A 17,173-nucleotide genomic window follows, 5' to 3' on the forward strand; every position below is an offset into this window, starting at 1 on the left:
CCATGGGGTCAGCCCTGCATGCTCTGACAGGGGTTCTCCAGCCTGTTTCGGGACACTGAGCTGACAAGCTCACTCCCTTCTTCCACCTTCTGCCAGTATTTTATTTAGAAGTTGTTCCTTCCTTACACTTTTCTTTTCTCTTTGTAAATCCTCATTAAAAACTTCTCCAGAGCAATGCAGATGACATTTACTCCCTCTGCCACAGGATAGCCCTTCAGATATTTGCAGATGATTCTTAAATTCCATTCCCCCATGCCAGTTCAAATTAATCATTTGGCAATTAATTAGATTGTCTTAGTGACTCACTGAGCTAAAACTATGAGTGAAAACCATCAGCTGATGCTCTGGAGCCCAGGTGAGAGGCAGGCGTGGTCTCCACGAGTCAGTGTGACCCGGGCATCCTGGGCCGACGCACCAAGGCTTGGACCCTAGTGATGGAGTAGAAAGGAAGGGACAGTTAGGTGTGACGTCAGGATGGAAAATCAAAAGACATTGGTGTCTTATTGGATATAAAGCTGTAGGACTTAGGAAACAGTAAAAACACAGCTGAAGGGTGAGGAGAGGAAAGTGATAATTAAAAAAAATAGGAGGAGGCACCAGCGAGGTGTGGAACCACCGCTGTGCTTTCAACCCTGAGAGCTTCAGGTACGACTCGTCCACCGCTGCTCCTGGTGAGCCGTGTGTTGTGATTGGCTCACCGAAGTTCTCAAGGAGGGACCTAATTCACATTTCATTGTTCCTCCCAGCAAATGTTGGGGATCTCTGTCCTAACATATGTATTTTTCAGTTGTTGGTTGCTATTTTGTTTTAGCTAAAGGTGTTTTTTTTTTTTAAGTGCTTTACCAGAATTTCAGCTAGGCTCTTAATTCTCACTGACTGCACTTTCCATGACTTTTGAATGGTGACGGCATTCTTCCCAGAATAGAAAAGTAAGGGGCTTTTTATCCTTGGCAATGTTAATTTACGAGGGACCATGTGGAATTAAGAGCGGCTTTCTATCCACTCCCAAACATCCTCTTATTTTTTTCACTTTTGTAACAGTAATGCCCAAGGGCCAGAATGAACAGGTCGCCTCAAGCTGTTTGTCTAGAACCTCACAATCAAATGACATTTCTTCAGTGGAGTCCCTGACACAGAGTAAGTTGATGAACAAGAAAGGTTTCTTCTTTCATGTTAGATTTAGCAGTATGCAAGCAAGACTGTGGCTGAAATTATGTTTACAGTACTTTGAGACCATTTTCCCAAGGCATTGATAATGGAAATCCAAAGTGGAGGCTGCAAGATCCTCAGGTTTCCAGCTGGGGAAAAACTGGGTCAGACGGAAACCCAAGTAAGGAACGTCTGCCAGATCTCGTCAGTGCAACTCTGTTTCTTCAGTGCCGGCACCACTGCTCAAAAACATAGTTGGAGGCTCCATCAGAAGTCTGGCACTGACTAAACTCATGATATTCATAACGAATCTCTACATCCTTGTGAGAAGAAAGTCTCAGCTTTAGTTTTCAGCACTGTGACATATTAGAATTTTCTTGACCCCTCCTCTGGGCTGGGCTCCGTCCGGCAACCACTGGAAGCGTGTCTGCTCTGGGCACGGAGGTGGGACCACTGCCGGGGACCCTCTCACAACCACGAAGGGCACAGAGGCTCCGTGCTGATTAGGTGACTTTTGATCCCTTGACTTGATTCACTGGAGGTTTTTGTTTTGGGAAGGGATGAGGTGGAAACATCTTACCAAAATGCCATCACAGCATCAGCCCATAAAGGAACTAACAGTTTCCCCAGTTACTAGTTTTTAAAAGGAGGGGAGAGGACAGGAAACTGTCAGGCTTTCTTTCAACTGACTTTTTCAATAAAACCGTCACATAAATGAAACAGAATTTAACAAGGTCTTTTGAGTTTTTTTAGAAGAACAGATTTTGATATAATGTCCCCTAAAGACCAACTTGGTAAGAATTAGACCTAATAACAAGTCACGAGATTCCGGTGTGGATCAAGTATCCTCGCCAACTCACACACATGCGCATCTCCTAAAGTCTGAGTCAGGATGTGAATTCAACCAGAAGTCACGTGAGTCGAATGAAAGTACAGGAGATTCTCAACTGTTCTCTGTTCCGACAAGTCAGAACTTTCTAACTAGATAATATTCTAAATTTGAAAATCAAGTTAAGGACATTTGGCAAGTTTGTTATTTGGCAGCAAAGCAAGAAAGCATAAAAGTTTTGTTCATTGGGGGAAAAATAGTTCTCAGAAATGGAAGCTGTTTGAATATGTGACTAAGTTTCAGAGAAGTGTATTTTTAAGATGCTTCTTTTTTGAGTTCCAGTGTTCAGTAGCCCCTCGGAATCAATGGGAAATGGCTGTTATACTTGGACATATTGTAATGTTTTAATCTTGATTCTGGACTCCCTCTGTTGGCTACTAAAAAGCATTTTGTTTGTTAATTTTTATTTAATCATTAGGAAGTAGTTATGGGGTACATTTCACTATATTAATTTTGGCAACTTGGAATTTTCTCATTATAATAAGCATCATAGTGAAGAAACTATTATAAAGAACTCAAATTCTCTCTTATACAGGCTTTCTTCCTAAGTTAAAATTCACCTGTATCCCCAAATCAAAAACATGCTAAATAACCAAAAAGCAGGTAAGTTCTCTGATAGCATTCATTCATTTCAAGAAATAAATATTTGGCTTGTAAATAGAACCACAGGGGGCCAGGTAATATATTAGACTTTTTGCTTAAGAAATTTGGTTTTTAAAATATTCATTTCATTATTGATTTTTGAAACATACTTGCCTTTAAAATAAGTGCTGTACCACTGCTAAAATTAACTGTTGTTAATTTAAAATTTTGTTTTCAAGTTTCATTAAACCAAAGAAGAACACATTGGGACACCATGGAACGGGATCTAATGGAGAGAGTGAGAAATCTTCGCCAGAGACTCACTGCCCAGGCTCGTAACAGATGCCAGACGCCTCCTGTTTTGGCCACATAGGAGGCTGGTCACCTTGAGATAGTCAGAGAGCGAGATACCTATTTTGCAATCAGTGACACTGATTTTCAGATTATTTATTTTTAAATTCTTATAAAGATTAACCTTTTGTATGAAAAATGCGTGTATAAAAATGATGTGTTCTATTTAATTCTGTGCTTTGGGGCTTGTTAATGGCTTATTGTACTTTTCACAATAAAAACAAAAATTGAAGCTTTTTAAAGCTTTGCATTAGGCCCTTTCAGGTTGCAAGGACCAGCACTATCTTCAGGAACTTCAGTTGATGAGGTTTTATTTTAAAGCATCTCAACCAAGTACCATCAGGACTGAGGGAGAAGTCAGCGGCAGCTCCAGAGGCCACCTGCGCACCCCGCTGCCCCTACCCCCCGCAGCAGGACGCCCCTTTGCCCGCGACCAGACCCCTCCGCACTCGCCACACCCGGGCCACTGTCTCTGCTCCTCCACTTCCTGCCCTCTGCCTGCTTCTCCTGACAGCACCGGCCCTTAGCTCCACAGCAGAGCAGCTCCTGGCTGCATCCTCTTGGGCAGATTACTCCCCCGAACCCATTTCTAAAAGGAGAGCAGAAGTACCACATGCACTTGACGTGAAGACTAAACACGATAGTGTATATAAAGTTCCTGGTACGGTGCTTAACATCTAGCTAGTGCACAGTGCAGAAAAGGTTTGTTTTGTTTTTCCCGGAGTCACAAAGCATAACCTTACGGTAAATCCGGTGCTTTCAGTCAGCAGAGTGCTTGCTTTTGTCCAAATTCCCAAAATACGACCCTGGTACTCCACCTGGCATCAGTTTCTCAAGGGCACTTTCATCAGCCTCATTTTCTTTCTGCCTGTTTTCAGGTAGTTACAAACACCTTCATGGACCAGGCTGGTGGGTGTTTGGCCACAGAAAGTCACAGGATATAAAATACTCGGGGTGTGATGGGAACTTTGGTGAGCTAGAAATTGCTCACCTGAAAGCATCCGAATTCTAAAATACGGTGATTCTGCCAGCCAGAGTCAGCTGTATGTTGCCAGCTTTTGACCTCTACTTCACGTCCTCCTTGACTAGAATTTACACCTATTCAGGTTGGTTTTGCAAACTACACACACACACACATTTATAGCATTACAGTATTTCATTTTTTTGAAGTTTCTATTCACCCAGTGAAAGTGAATTATGCACACTTTCAACCAAATGAAGTTCTTTTCACCACATTCTCCCTCCCAGTTTTCTCCAAACCCATGGTGCTCCCGATGATGATCTTGACAAAGTCACTGCCTTAGCAGATTCCAGGTACTTGGCTGGATCTCTTCAGTCACGTGGGCCTGGCTGGCATTTCAAGGGTTAGGAGGACATGTAATGAAATATAGGAAATACATGTGTGATTAGCTCTTCATGCTTCTTGGTAGTATAGCCTCAACCTGACCCCGATTTCTTGGTCATGTAAATGTAAGTTCTCTGGGAACTGAGTGAAGATTGAGCTTGGCTAAAATTCTTCCCACACTGGCTACAGTCACAAAGCTTTTCTCCAGGACTCCCTTGAGTCAGCTGAAGAGCAGTTCCTGAAGGCTTTTTCATATTTATTACCTTCATAAGGTTTCTTTCTGGAGTGAATTATACAACATTGGATAAATTTGGGGCTTCGGCTAAATCCCTCTCCACATCGACTCCCACTTAAAAGAGTCTTCAGTATGAATTCAATGGTGCTGAGTAAGTTACTAACTCAGGTAGAGGCCTTTTCACATTTATACACTCATGTGGTTTCTCTCTGGTACAAAATCTCTATTGTTGAGTGAAATTTGATCATTTGCTAAAGGCTCTTCCACAGTGACTCCACGCTGGCCATTTCAGCAGTAAGCCCTGCCAGAGGCCTAATTTATTAACGTGGGTACATGGGAACACAGATCCTCAGTGTTTAACCTCATGTCAGTCTATGTCCAGTCAGGAGATAAACCACATAATTTGAACAGGATAAGTTTAATATAAAGAATTATTTAACTATGACAGGGGAGTAACTATAAAGAGAATGCTAAAGGGTGCCTAGGAGGACTGAGAGTACCCAAGGGAGGACAAACTCAGAAGGAATTCCCTCCCTCCCCACGGCTCAGGCTCAGACCGCACTGGAGGTGTGGCTGTGGACCCCTGGACAGTGCAGGGGTTCCTGGGCTGCCCAGGCAGCAGGAAGGAAGTCTCTGGGGTGCAGCTAGTCCAGGGCTGCTGACTGCAAGGTCATAGGAAGTCAGGACCCCAAGTGTGTCACGGTGGTGTGTACACTGGCCATGCTGGGAGGGGGAAGTTCTCAAGGAACCACCCTCTGGGGCACAGGCAAACCAAGGCTGGAAGACAGGTGCTCAGAGCACATCAGGGCGCTGCGGCTGGCACCAGACCTGGAACAAGCCTCAGCTGTGTTGGGAGGATGGCAGCAAAGTGGTCACCAGGCTGGGCTGTGACATCACTAAGAGACTGTGCACTCTGGGCACACAGCTGGGACAGAACACTGGGTGTCCCCACACACTAGCCACTGATGGACCATGAAGCAGGAACAAGAATAAAGAAAACACATCTGAGCTAGAAAGAGAAGCCCCATCCCTCCTGCAATCTCTCCCAGCGCCCTCTACTGACAGCCTCGCACCGCGCACGCGGTGAGGAGAAAGCACTTGAAGAGTCCCGGCCATTCTTGCAGAGCGGGCCCTGAAGAGAAAATTTGGAGCTCAGGGCCGTAAATTGATCATGGGCACTCTCATGCAACAGGAAGTTTACTTTGCTGGCTGACAGAAATGTAGAGTCAGTACTGGCCTCTTTTTAATCACACTGAGATGCCAGAATTTCCCTGGCATGATATAGACGAAGGTAACCGAAGGCTAAGGAAAGTAGGACTGTAGGAGTGGATTCATCACGTACGGACTTCTCACTCTCGTCCCAGCTACATGCTCAGCCCCAAAGATGCTCCCTTCTTAAGGCATTAAGTGCACACTTGAAAAACTCTGTGGTGAGAGATGCCCATTGATGTCCTTCCTGATTTCAGTGGGATGGTGGGATTTCACATAGCAGAGGCCAAGTGGTAGCGGTTTAACTACCAAAGACAGCCATTTACAGCTGCAGGCAGCAGAGAAGTATTATTAAGGGTTATTTGGCTATCGGTAATTGATTATGTTGTCCTTAACAATGAAATAGATAGGCAGCCTACTAAAATATTGCTTGACGTATGTAACAGAAAATCTTAAGATCTGTGGGCCCAAAACATGACTTGAGTTACTGTTACTGAACCAAACTTGGGTCCACTCACCTGTGCACAGTGAAGCCGATCTACTGCCCCCGGGTTGTGGTGAAGGGAAGTGCAGCGTTTACTGCAGGACACCAAGCAAGCAGTCCAGGCAGCTAGTGCTCTAAAGGTCTGAACTTCCCAATGGCTTTCAGGGAAAGGGTTTTTAAAGACAGCATGGGAGAGAGGGTTGCAGGACCATGCTCAGCTCGTGGACTTTCTTCTGATTGGTTGATGATGATGTAATCAGGAGTCAACATGCTCAACCTTCTAGTTCCCACACATCTGAGGTCTACGTGCTTGTGGGCAGCATACACTTAACTTCTTCCACCTGATAGGGGTTTCAGTATCTGAAAACAGCTCAAAGGACATGGTTCAGAATAGTTTCTAGAGCCCCTGAGGAGGAGCTAAAGGTCCTTGACTTTGTTTAATAGCTAAACTATTATTATTTGTCTTGCTTGACTGTTTTCCTTTGCTTCTGCATTTTCTCACTTCTCTGATTAAACATCCTCTGGAACTCAGGGAAGGCCTAGGAGGCTAAAATTTTTCGATAAACAAGAGGCAGGTGGAGGACACGGGAGGGAGGTGTCTGTCCCAGGAAGGCCCGGCGGTAGGGTCCTGCTCAGTTACATCACCACAATGGAGAGCCATGCCTGTCACCCATTTTCCAGACCTAAACTCATTCCCAGAGTCAAAGCCTCTTGATTGAAGGGAAGACAAGTTCCCCTTGGTGAAGTATCCTGCAGCTGTGAGTGCCACATATAAATGCTATAAATAATCCCCCAAGCCTTTCCAAAGGGGCTTGTTGGTACTTACTTGAAAGACTGGGGAGTAGGGGAAAAAAACACCCAGCCCTTTCAGTGGTTACTAGACATGTAATAGAACAAATCTGACTCCATATTAGATCAGTTCCTTTGGCTTTAACCCAGTGCTCTGTTTCCTAGGCTTAGTCTTGCTGGTTCTGCACCTTCTGTAAAAGAATGTTGCCTAGGGCCTGAAATAGACAGGAGAGCCTATTCTCAAGGCTCTAACCTTTAAGGAGATTAACACTTTACCATTCATATAAAGATAAGCTGCAGAATAGAAAACACCCGTTTGTTTTGTTGGAGGTTTACAGGAACACGGTGATCTGACCCACGTGGATGGCTACTACAACAAAGGATCCCAACAACAAAGAATTCCTGCACCAAGAAGTTTGCAACAGCCAAGCACACCCGTCCCCTTTTCAGTGTAACAGGAGCCTGAATTCTGACCCAGGTAAGATGGTTCTCCAGGACATTAGTCTGTCAGGCTTTCCGAATAAAGTCGTTATTCCTTGCCCCAACATCTCCTCTCTCAATTTATTGGCCTGTCATGCAGTGAGCAGAACGAGTTTGGACTTGGAAATAGATACTGGCTGTAAAATGACAGTAATTACTGTGGCTACCAAAGCCAGGGCTAACGAAGGTCAAGTGATAAAGGAGCCTGAACCAGTCTGAATTACAGAGGTAGCAGTAATGCCATGAAACCAACTGTGCTGATTCTCTGAGTACCTGAATGAATAATTGGAATAAACAAATTTGACAAAGGCAGAATATCTACACTGGCACGATGACCCACTGAGTAGGTGTCCTTATGTAGAAAGAGCCAAGCGAAAGCCTCAGAAACTCCCGCCTACCAGTACAGTAACCCAGAAGTATTATCACAGCACCAATGGGAGAACTGCAGAGGTTAGCGCGTCATCAAAAACTTGAAAAGTGAAGAGGTGGTTACAGCTATCACGTGTCAATTCAATTTGCTACTTGACATGTGCAGAATGACTGAATTACCAGAATTTTAATCGACGATGACTGCGACTGCAGCAACTGTTTCAGATGGAGCGTCACAAAGCCTCTGTCACGTAAAGCCCCGGCAGCTGCCTCCATGACCTTCCTGATCGTGTCCAGCCAGCTTCCAAGCTCTGCAGCCCAAACTCGTCGCCACGGGGCTCAGAGCCCTGCACTGTCTGGCCTCTCATCACAGCGCCGCCCAGAGCCAGCCTACCCTGGGGTGGGGTGTCAATAATTGGGACTCTCCGGGGGGGGGGGGGGGCCTTGAGTCCCAGTCACTCCTCTGAGGCCTCCATTAGAGAGAGGGCTTTGCACCCAGCGGCGCTCCCAGTGCCCTCCTGGACCACAAGCGCCCGGCGGCTCCCTTCACCCAGCGCTGTGCACGTCCCCACCAGGAGCAGAGCTCAAGGGTTAGGGCAGGCCCCCTGGTGGAGGGTGGAATGGTAGGGTGAGTGCTCCTTCGGGACACCCCCGCCGCGGCGCTGCCGGTGAGAGGGGGGTTCTGCCCGAGGGGCTCATGCAGGTCCCAGCCCACCACGCACTAGTCTTCTGCACGGGCCCCCCTCTTATCATCACGCTCCGGCCTCCCTTCCACTCCTCCAACCTCGGCCCAGAATTCTGGGAGCCGGCAGGGAGGCGGGGCTGAGAAAGATTTTCAACCAGCGAAGTGCCCCACGTCGGTACTTCAGGTACTTCAGGTAGCCGAGGCTTATATGCTGGTGACTCAAGGGCGGAAAAGCGCCATCACCCTCCCAATCAACAGACAAGCAAATAAAATCCATTTTTCTAGTTGGATTAAACGCTTAGATCGAACAAAAGTATTGTGCCCCGTGTGAGGATCGAACTCACGACCTTCAGATTATGAGACTGACGCGCTACCTACTGCGCTAACGAGGCACCTACAAACAGCCTACGCGCATAGGATAATGAGGCTAGCTCAGCGGCCGAGTGCGCATGGCCACAAAGCTGTGGTTTCATTTCTTTCTCTGATAGGCCCCTAACCCGGAACACTAACGTTCCCAGCCCCAGCACCCGCCGGGGCCGAACTGCCCACGAGGCTCCTGTAGTTCTCCGCCTGCAGGACTGTATATTAATCAGCAAACACTGAGACTTGCTTCAACACACTGCGCTGAATAGGGGGGACTCGTGGCCTTGGGATTCTTCCTGCTGTTATAAACTTTTATTTTTGTAGAGTGCTTACAAAGCGTTTGCACACTGCTGATCTCGTGAAACACTTCTTGGGCACCTACCGTGACCCCGGCCGTGTGTTGGCTGGGTGCTCATTTACAGAGACACTCCCAGCCTCCAAGAGTTGGAGGGGGGGCACACATGCATAATAATTTGAAAAAACACACGCACGCACCCATGCACACTATTCGGGCCCCACCTCAGACCCCGATCCAGCCCGGTGCCCAGCCCCTTCTGACGCCCCAAGTTTCCACCGCTCCCCGGAGCTCCCCGGCTGAGACTACTCTTCTTAGAAGTGTCCGCAGCTCTGCAAAGAACACCTAGAGCAGCAGCACCCTCCGCATTTTAGAAGCCCTCTCCCCTCCCTTAACCCCAGCCCTTCACACCAGTTAATTTAAATACATTCGTTGTTAAAGGAAACTTGGTCACTATCACAAATGGATAATGGGTGTTTTTTTCCTCCGAACACACGTTAAAATAAATATTAAAATAAAAACCATTCTTCCACGTACCATCTAAAATCAACCAGAGTAAGGCACACTTACAATTAAAAGGCACACTTAATATTTGTATCTTTTGCTTATGTAAATTTTACCTTTAAAAACCCATAAACTAACAGACGTATGGATCAATGGAACAGAACAGAGAGCCCAGAAATAAATCCACAAACCTATGGGCAATTAATCCTCAACAAAGGAGGCAAGAATACACAATGGAAAAAAAAAAAACAGTCTCTGACGAAGTGGTACTGACGAAGCTGGATAGGTGTATGTAAATCAATGTAATTAGAACACTCCTTCACACCATGCACAAAAATAAACTCAAAATGGCTTATAAAATAAGACACCATAAACCTCCTAGAAGAGAACATAGGCAAAACATTCTCTGATATATATATATCATAGCAATGTTCTCCTAGGTCAGTCTACCAAGGCAACAGAATAAAAGAAAAATAAACAAATGGGACCTAATTAAACTTAAAAGCTTTTGCATAGTAAAGCAAACTATAAACAAAAAGACAACCTATAGAATGGGAGAAATATTTTTAATTGACACAACCGACAAAGGCTTAATTTCCAGAATATACAAACAGCGTATACAACTCAATAACAAACAAAAACAAGCAACCCAATTAAAAAAATTGGCAAAAGACCGAAACAAACATTTCTCCAATTAAGACATACAGATGGCAAATAGGCACATGAAAAAATTCTCAAAATCACTAATAATCAGAGACATGCAAATCAAAACTACAGTGAGGTATCACTTCACACCATTCAGAGTGGCCATCATTAAAAAGTCCACAAATGATAAATGCTGGAGAGAGTGTGGATAAACGGAACCCTCCTACACTGCTGGTGGGAATGTAGCTTGGTACAGCCACTATGGAAAACAATATGGAGATTCCTCAAAAAAACTAAAAATAGACTTACCATAGGATCCAGCAATCCCCCTCCTGGGAATATATCCGGAGGAAACTCTAATTCAAAAAGATACATGCACCCCAATGTTCATAGCAGCACTATTTATAACAACCAAGACATGGAAGCAACCTAAATGTCCACCAACAGGTGACTGATAAGGAAGCTGTGATATATAAACACAATGGAATACTACTCAGCCATAAATAAAAATGAAATAAGGCCACTTGCAGCAACATGGATGGATCTAGAGACTATATACTGCTAAGTAAACCAGAAAGAGAAAGAAAAATACCATACGGTATCACTTACATGTGGAATCTTTATTAAATGACACAAATGAACTTATTCACAAAACAGAAGCAGACTCACAGACAGAAAACAAACTTACGGTTACCAGTTGGGAAAGAGGGTGGGAAGGGATGAACTGGGAGTTTGAGATTTGCAGATACTAACTAATATATATAAAACAAGTAAACAACAAGGTCCTACTGTATATCACAGGGAACTATATTCAATATCTTATAATAACCTATAATGAAAAAGAACATGAAAAGGAATATATATGTATGTAACTGAATCACTATGCTGTTCATCAGAAACTAACACTGTAAATCGATTATAACTCCAATTAAAAAAATTTTTAATTAAAAAAAAACAACCCATAAACCCATTAACTCCAGCCACCAACAAGCAAGTGGAAGGGCTTTGGAGGAGTGTACTGACGATTGCAAGCTTGAAGCGTTTCAAAAGATAAGCGGGTTTGATGGACCAACGAACAAACTAAGGACGAGAAGTGGAGAGTTTCTGGGAGACTGCGAGTACACTATGGCGTTAATGTGGATCTAGGTGATGGGGACACCAATATTCACTGTACAATTCTTTCAACGTTTCTAGTTTATCTGAAATGTTCTCATTATAAAGTGTTGGAGGAGAATTTTTTAAATCACCCAGAATTGGGGGATGTTAAGGGGGAAAGTGGCAACATGAGTGTAAGGAAGTAGGAAAAATACTATCTTAAGAGCAGGCACCAGAATTCCTGGGAGGAGGGGGAGAGAACCCTGGGGAGGGGGGACCCCGGGGGAAGGGGGCGCGGGGAGGAGGACAGCTTCGCCCAGCCGGGGAAGGACTGAGAGCTCCCGGGCAGGTGAGGCTACCTCCCGAGACGAGGGGTGGGCTCCCTAGAGTCCCCTGTCTCCTTAGGAGGAGCTGAGGATTGGGAAGTTTCCCTGGACCCCAGACCTCGAAGGTTGCGTGGAACTTACCTACTTCAGGCCTTAGCACGCGCTGTTCCCTCCGCCTGAAGTGGCTTTCCCACCGCCAGACCCCTTCTCTGTGCCGGGATCTCCTCCGCGCCCTTCTTCAGCCAGGTCAAAGGTCACTTAATCGAAGAAACCTGATACCCATTGCCTTCCAAGGATTGCTTCTCGCTTCCACACCTGCCCCACTCACTTCGGTAAATGGAGGCTCCTTCCTCCCGGCTACACGCTATCCCAGGGGCGGCTCATTTACTCCCAGAACAACCTGAAGGGGTCATTATTACTATTGCCCTGCACGTACAGAAGCTCAAACTCGAATCCGAAGAGCTAAGGCCACCTGCCCAAGTTCCAACCGCTTGCAGCCCAGGGAGGCAGGATTCCATCCCGAGTGGAGCAACATCGCGGGGCCTCTCACCAGCACTTGCCCCGCCCCCAGAAGCAGTTTCCAGAACTGTTTCCTCACGTGCAACTCCTAAAGTAATTTTGAACCTCTTTGATTAACATTAAATGGATGTCTCAGCTTTCTCATTGTCAATTCAGTTACAAAGGGTGTAATTTCCAGTAAATTGTATATGCTGATTTTCTAAAAATAAAATTGCGTGTATGACTTTTTAAACAGGCATCCAATGAAATCGAAATATCTTACGGATTTCATACAAACCATAATCTACTTTAAATAGACATGAATAAACTCTTAGCATTTAAGTTTACATTTATTTTCGCCCCTGAAGTCATATTTCCACTCTACTCGCCACCCCCCACAGAGAATTGTATCTTCATATACTACAGAGTTTATGTTTTATGTCTGCTGTTGATCACCCTAGCATGCCTCTCAGCAGCAAGAATATGTGCACAAATTGAAAATATTTTGTTTCCTGTGACCATAAGGCTCTGTCATATTTTTCTTCTAAATTGACATATTATTTTTGTTAGTACACAGTGAATCAAAAATCATAAATATATTTATGGATTTGAAGAATAATTATTAAATGGAAAAGTGGAAAATCTGAAACAAATATGTATGAGATGGATGCGACTTTTTAATCCCACTTAATTTATGTCTGCGTAGGCTGGCTGTTCCCTTTTTGCTAGAATGAAGTGGGATTCAGCATTAATTCTGTTTCTGTTTTTCATATTTACAGATGTTAAGTGTTGAGAAACTGCTCACACGAAGAAGTAAAAAAGGGTGGAAAGAGTTTTGTTTCAGCACTAAAACTCAATTCCTTAAACAATTTCATGTTATATCCTCAACAGTCACCTCCCATCCATCCATCAGCTTGGTTTGGTCCTCTTTCAGTTTTGAATTTGAAGCCACAGTAATTAGTCATTAGAGTCTCTCATGCTCTCAACTTCTAAACCAATGTTTTGAATCAAACATTCCCTTTATTTGCAGCACTGGAGGTTTTCTCACCAAAAGGGGGAGAAAGAGCAGAGATAAAGGGGAGATGGGAAGGGGGCAGTGACTTGACTGCCCAGAGCAGCTCTTCCTCCAGCTGATCAATTTTAGGACATCATCACATTGTACCTCTGGGGTTCATGTCCAGATGACATTTGATGGGGCTTAGATTTGGTCTGACAGTCAGTAGCGGCCGTTGTAAGCCTATTTTACAGATGAAAAGTGTGTGTGTGTGTGTGTGTGTGTGAGAGGCGGGCTCAGGGCTGGATGAGCAGAGTAATTTACTGGAAGCATGTTGCAAATTATTCTTCCTCCATGGCTTGGAGAGACCCAGGCAGGGAGACCACCTGGGAAGCCAGGAAAGAATCCAGGCCCAGGGAGATGAAAACATGTTCCCAAAGATGCTGCAGAGACTACAGAGAAGGAGCCGAATGGAGCACTTTCTACAGGAACAGCCAGAACTTGAGCCTGATTTACTTCTAAGGATAAAGAGAGAAGTGAAGTATCACTCCAAATTCAGATGAGCAATGTCCAGAAATGTCCTGCTGCTGTGGGACCAGGCAGGAAAACAAGAAAAAGGGCCTGTTTAAGGGAAACCAAATAAATTCTGTTTTTGCACATTTTTATTACCCAAATAATATGTGCTCATTATAAAATACATGTATACATACTGTATCAGTCAGTCATTGCTGCTTAACAAATTACCCAAAACTTAATGGCTTAAACAACATGTGTTTTTTTTTTAATAGATTTATTGAAATGTACTTAACCCACCACACAATTTACCTGTTTAAAATGTACAATTCAATGGTTTTTGGTATATTACATTATTGTTTTTAAAAATTGTGGTAAGATATATATACATATGGCACAAAATTTATCATTTTAAGTGTCCAATTTAGTGATATTAAGTACATTCACTGATGTTGTGCATCTATCATAACTATCTGTTTTCAAAACCTTTTCATCCCCTTCAAGCAGAAATTCTATATTCATTAAGTAATAACCACTCATTCCCCTCTCTCCTTTCATTCTGCTCCCCTGGTAGCTCCTAATCTACTTTCTCTCCATGAATTTGCCTATTCTAGGTATTTCATATATGTGGAATCATATAACATTTGTCCTTTTGGGTCTGGCTTACTTCACTCAACATAATGTTTTCCAGGTAAGCATGTATTTTTCTTGCTCACAGGTATGAGGGTGAGCTGGGCTAGCTCCAGGCTATGGCTGGGTTCAGGTCTGCTTGTCACATCGTCATGGTCTCCTGGACCAGCCATTTTCCAGGGTGCCTTCTTCTCATTGAGGGTCACAGAAGCCTGAGAGACCAAGCTATGCCAAGCAAGCACATTTAAGGCCTCTGCTCTGGGTACATGCATCCAAATTCCATTGGCCAGACCAAGTCACCTGGCCAAAATCAATATCCATGGGCCAGGGATATATCCTCAGCCCACAGGGGAGAAGCTACAAAACCAGGGCAGGGGAGGGAATGAAGAAATAAGAACAATAGGTGGGGAGGGTATAGTTCAGCGGTAGAGTGCATAGCTCAGTGGTAGAGTGCATATCTAGTATGCATGAGGTCCTGGGTTCAATCCCTAGTACCTCCATTAAAAAACAAATAAGTAACCCTAAATACCTGCCCCCACAAAATAGAAAAATATAAGTTAAAGAAAAGAATAATTAGAAGAATTGAGAATAATCTAATCTGCTGCACATAGAGACTTACATACGTAAGTCCTCTTCATCTTACCTTTGCCCCAATCCTATGATATCACAATACAACTAATATCAGTATCATACTGTCCTGTGACTTTCTTTTTTCCACTTAACAATAAACCAGGAACTCTTTCCCTGCCAGTACTTAGAGATCTTCCTTGTTCTCTGTAACTGCAGTGGACTATCTCTGAGAACAGCAGATTATTTTAAGGTGCAGGCATGCCCAGAGGGAAGACCATGTAAAGATGTGGAAGGAAGACAGCCAACTGCAAGCCAAGGAGAGGGGCACTGGAAGAAACCAACCCTTCCAACGCCTTAATCTCAGACTTCCCATCTCCAGAACCCTGAACAAATTTCTGTGGTTTAAGCCCCTCACTTGTGGTACTTTGTTCTGGCAGCCTGAGCTGAGACGAGGACTTCGAATTCTATAACATCTAATTCTTCTCAATTAGTAACAAATACTGTAGCGAACATTCTTGTACAGGCTTAACAACGGAAGTCTGAGGAGCTTATGGGCAGCCAAAAATCACGTTCTGTCCTGGATTCAGGTGGGTTTGCTGTTTCACCTCTTTGGAAGCACATGAGGAATTTTCCATGTACCTGAGGGTGAAGACCAGAAACTCCGGGGTTTGCCAGTGCTGGGGCAGTTCCAGCTGTTAATAGCTTTTCTTTTTACACCTGACCGCTCCCTGCCCTTCCATCCCACCCATAGGTCATGGTCTCCAACTGTCTGGCAGGGATCACAACCAGACTGCGGGCAGCATCTGACCTGACCACGGTCTTTGTACATTCCTCTGCCGTCACTGGTCCAGTGGAAGGGAAGTCGGGGTGAGTGGGTTCCAGAATCCATGCTCACTGTGACTCTCACCTCCTTTCCAGTTCTCTCTGCTTAAAAAAGTAAATAAATAAAAATGAAGAATATAGAGGGAATCATGAGGCTGGGTGAGGGTAAGTTTACTGGGGAAGGAAGGAGGCTGCAGAGAAGGGTTGCATTTGGGGTGCGGATTCTCCCATGATGCTTTGAGAGGAGGTGGAGGTTTCCCAGACCTGGACCTTTCCCAACCAGGACTTGGTAACACGGTAGGACTTGGCTGTGGCCCCATGTGTCTCATCTCATTATTCTGGCTGTGACAAGCCAGAAGCCAGGGCACAGCAGCTGGGCAAGTCCAGGGAGGCCAAGGGAGGCCAAGCGTAAGGTGGGAGGAGGAGGTTTTCCTCGGATGTGCCCTGCGGAGACCAGCCAGCACATCTGTGTCACGTGTCTGGGGCAGCGCAAGGCCATGGTCCTCCCAGCTCCACCTTTGACTGGACGAGCGGACAGCACTGTGTGAGTCAGCATGTTGCTGGAAGCGTCCAAGAGTCATAGCTCTGAGCCGTGCTGACAGAGCACCCAGAAGGAGGGAGGCCTCGCCCCTGCCAGCCCGGATGTGCCTGGAGGGCTGTGCTCTTCTCCACACTGGGCCAGAGGCAGCCCTTACAAACACTTGTCTGGCCTCATCTGTGTCCTGCTCAACAGCTTCTGTAGCTCCCACCGTCCATGAGACAAAGGCCAAAGTGCTCCTGCGCCCTCCCACCCCCACCCTAACTCTCCCCACTCCTCACCACCACCCCTAGCACATAACTCAACCTCTACACTCCTGGGGACCCCCTTCCTCCTGCCGCCTGCCCCGGCTAATTCCTCCCACCTGTTGTGACCACAGAGAGGCCTGATGCCCGGGCCAGGTCAGCCTCCACGCTCTGTATTCCCATGGCTCTTGCTCCCCTGACCCGAACACTCATCCCAGTTCAACATCATGGCTCCTCATGTGCCATCTTTCCCACTGGACTCTGGGCCCCACCACAGCAGGGGTCATGCCACAGGCTGTGCAGAGCCCACGGTGGACCCATGAGCATTTAATGATGACAGAAGAGGCTTCTCACCTTCTCCTGTACATGCTAGTCTTTCCTTGAGGGCAGGCACTGCATTTGGTTCATTTCTAGATCCCCAAATCGCAGTCTGATTGGAGACCTAGTTCCTAGTTCCAAAGATGTGCAGGCTCTGATTTCAGTAACCAAGTGAGCCTTTCCACGAACTGGCCAGAAACACATTCAGGCTCCTGGCACTTGCTCCACTTATGGGGTGGGAGGACAGTGA

At 45.4% G+C, this 17,173-nt stretch overlaps 2 protein-coding genes and 1 non-coding gene across 9 annotated transcripts in view; 1 reads left to right on the forward strand and 2 right to left on the reverse strand.

Moving 5' to 3' along the window:
- The window catches only part of TBC1D31 (TBC1 domain family member 31), a 59,446-nt gene extending 56,233 nt beyond the window's left edge, over positions 1–3,213 (forward strand). For 3 of the 4 annotated variants that reach the window (XM_074353013.1, XM_074353011.1, XM_045508433.2), the window contains 2 exons: positions 1,042–1,137; positions 2,860–3,213. In XM_074353013.1, coding sequence (XP_074209114.1) covers positions 1,042–1,137; positions 2,860–2,993 — 230 coding nt within the window. In that variant the 3' untranslated portion in view covers positions 2,994–3,213. The remainder of the gene's footprint in view (positions 1–1,041; positions 1,138–2,859) is intronic. The other variant, XM_074353012.1, reaches the window with a different exon arrangement.
- A 5,673-nt stretch (positions 3,214–8,886) lies between these two features.
- Positions 8,887–8,959, reverse strand: TRNAM-CAU (transfer RNA methionine (anticodon CAU)). The gene has a single exon. It is a non-coding gene; the product is annotated as a tRNA-Met (tRNA).
- Positions 8,960–13,996: 5,037 nt separating this feature from the next.
- Positions 13,997–17,173, reverse strand: part of C25H8orf76 (chromosome 25 C8orf76 homolog) — a 49,436-nt gene continuing 46,259 nt past the window's right edge. Inside the window, exons 7-8 of one of the 4 annotated variants that reach the window (XM_045508479.2) lie at positions 15,809–15,927; positions 14,009–15,639 (exon numbers count right to left, since the gene is read on the reverse strand). In XM_045508479.2, coding sequence (XP_045364435.2) covers positions 15,526–15,639; positions 15,809–15,927 — 233 coding nt within the window. In that variant the 3' untranslated portion in view covers positions 14,009–15,525. Of the gene's footprint in view, positions 15,928–17,173 lie in introns of all 4 variants that reach the window. The other 3 variants (XM_045508478.2, XM_045508477.2, XM_045508476.2) reach the window with 3 other exon arrangements.

This window comes from Camelus bactrianus, chromosome 25, assembly GCF_048773025.1.
Source record: "Camelus bactrianus isolate YW-2024 breed Bactrian camel chromosome 25, ASM4877302v1, whole genome shotgun sequence".
NCBI lineage: Eukaryota > Metazoa > Chordata > Mammalia > Artiodactyla > Camelidae > Camelus > Camelus bactrianus.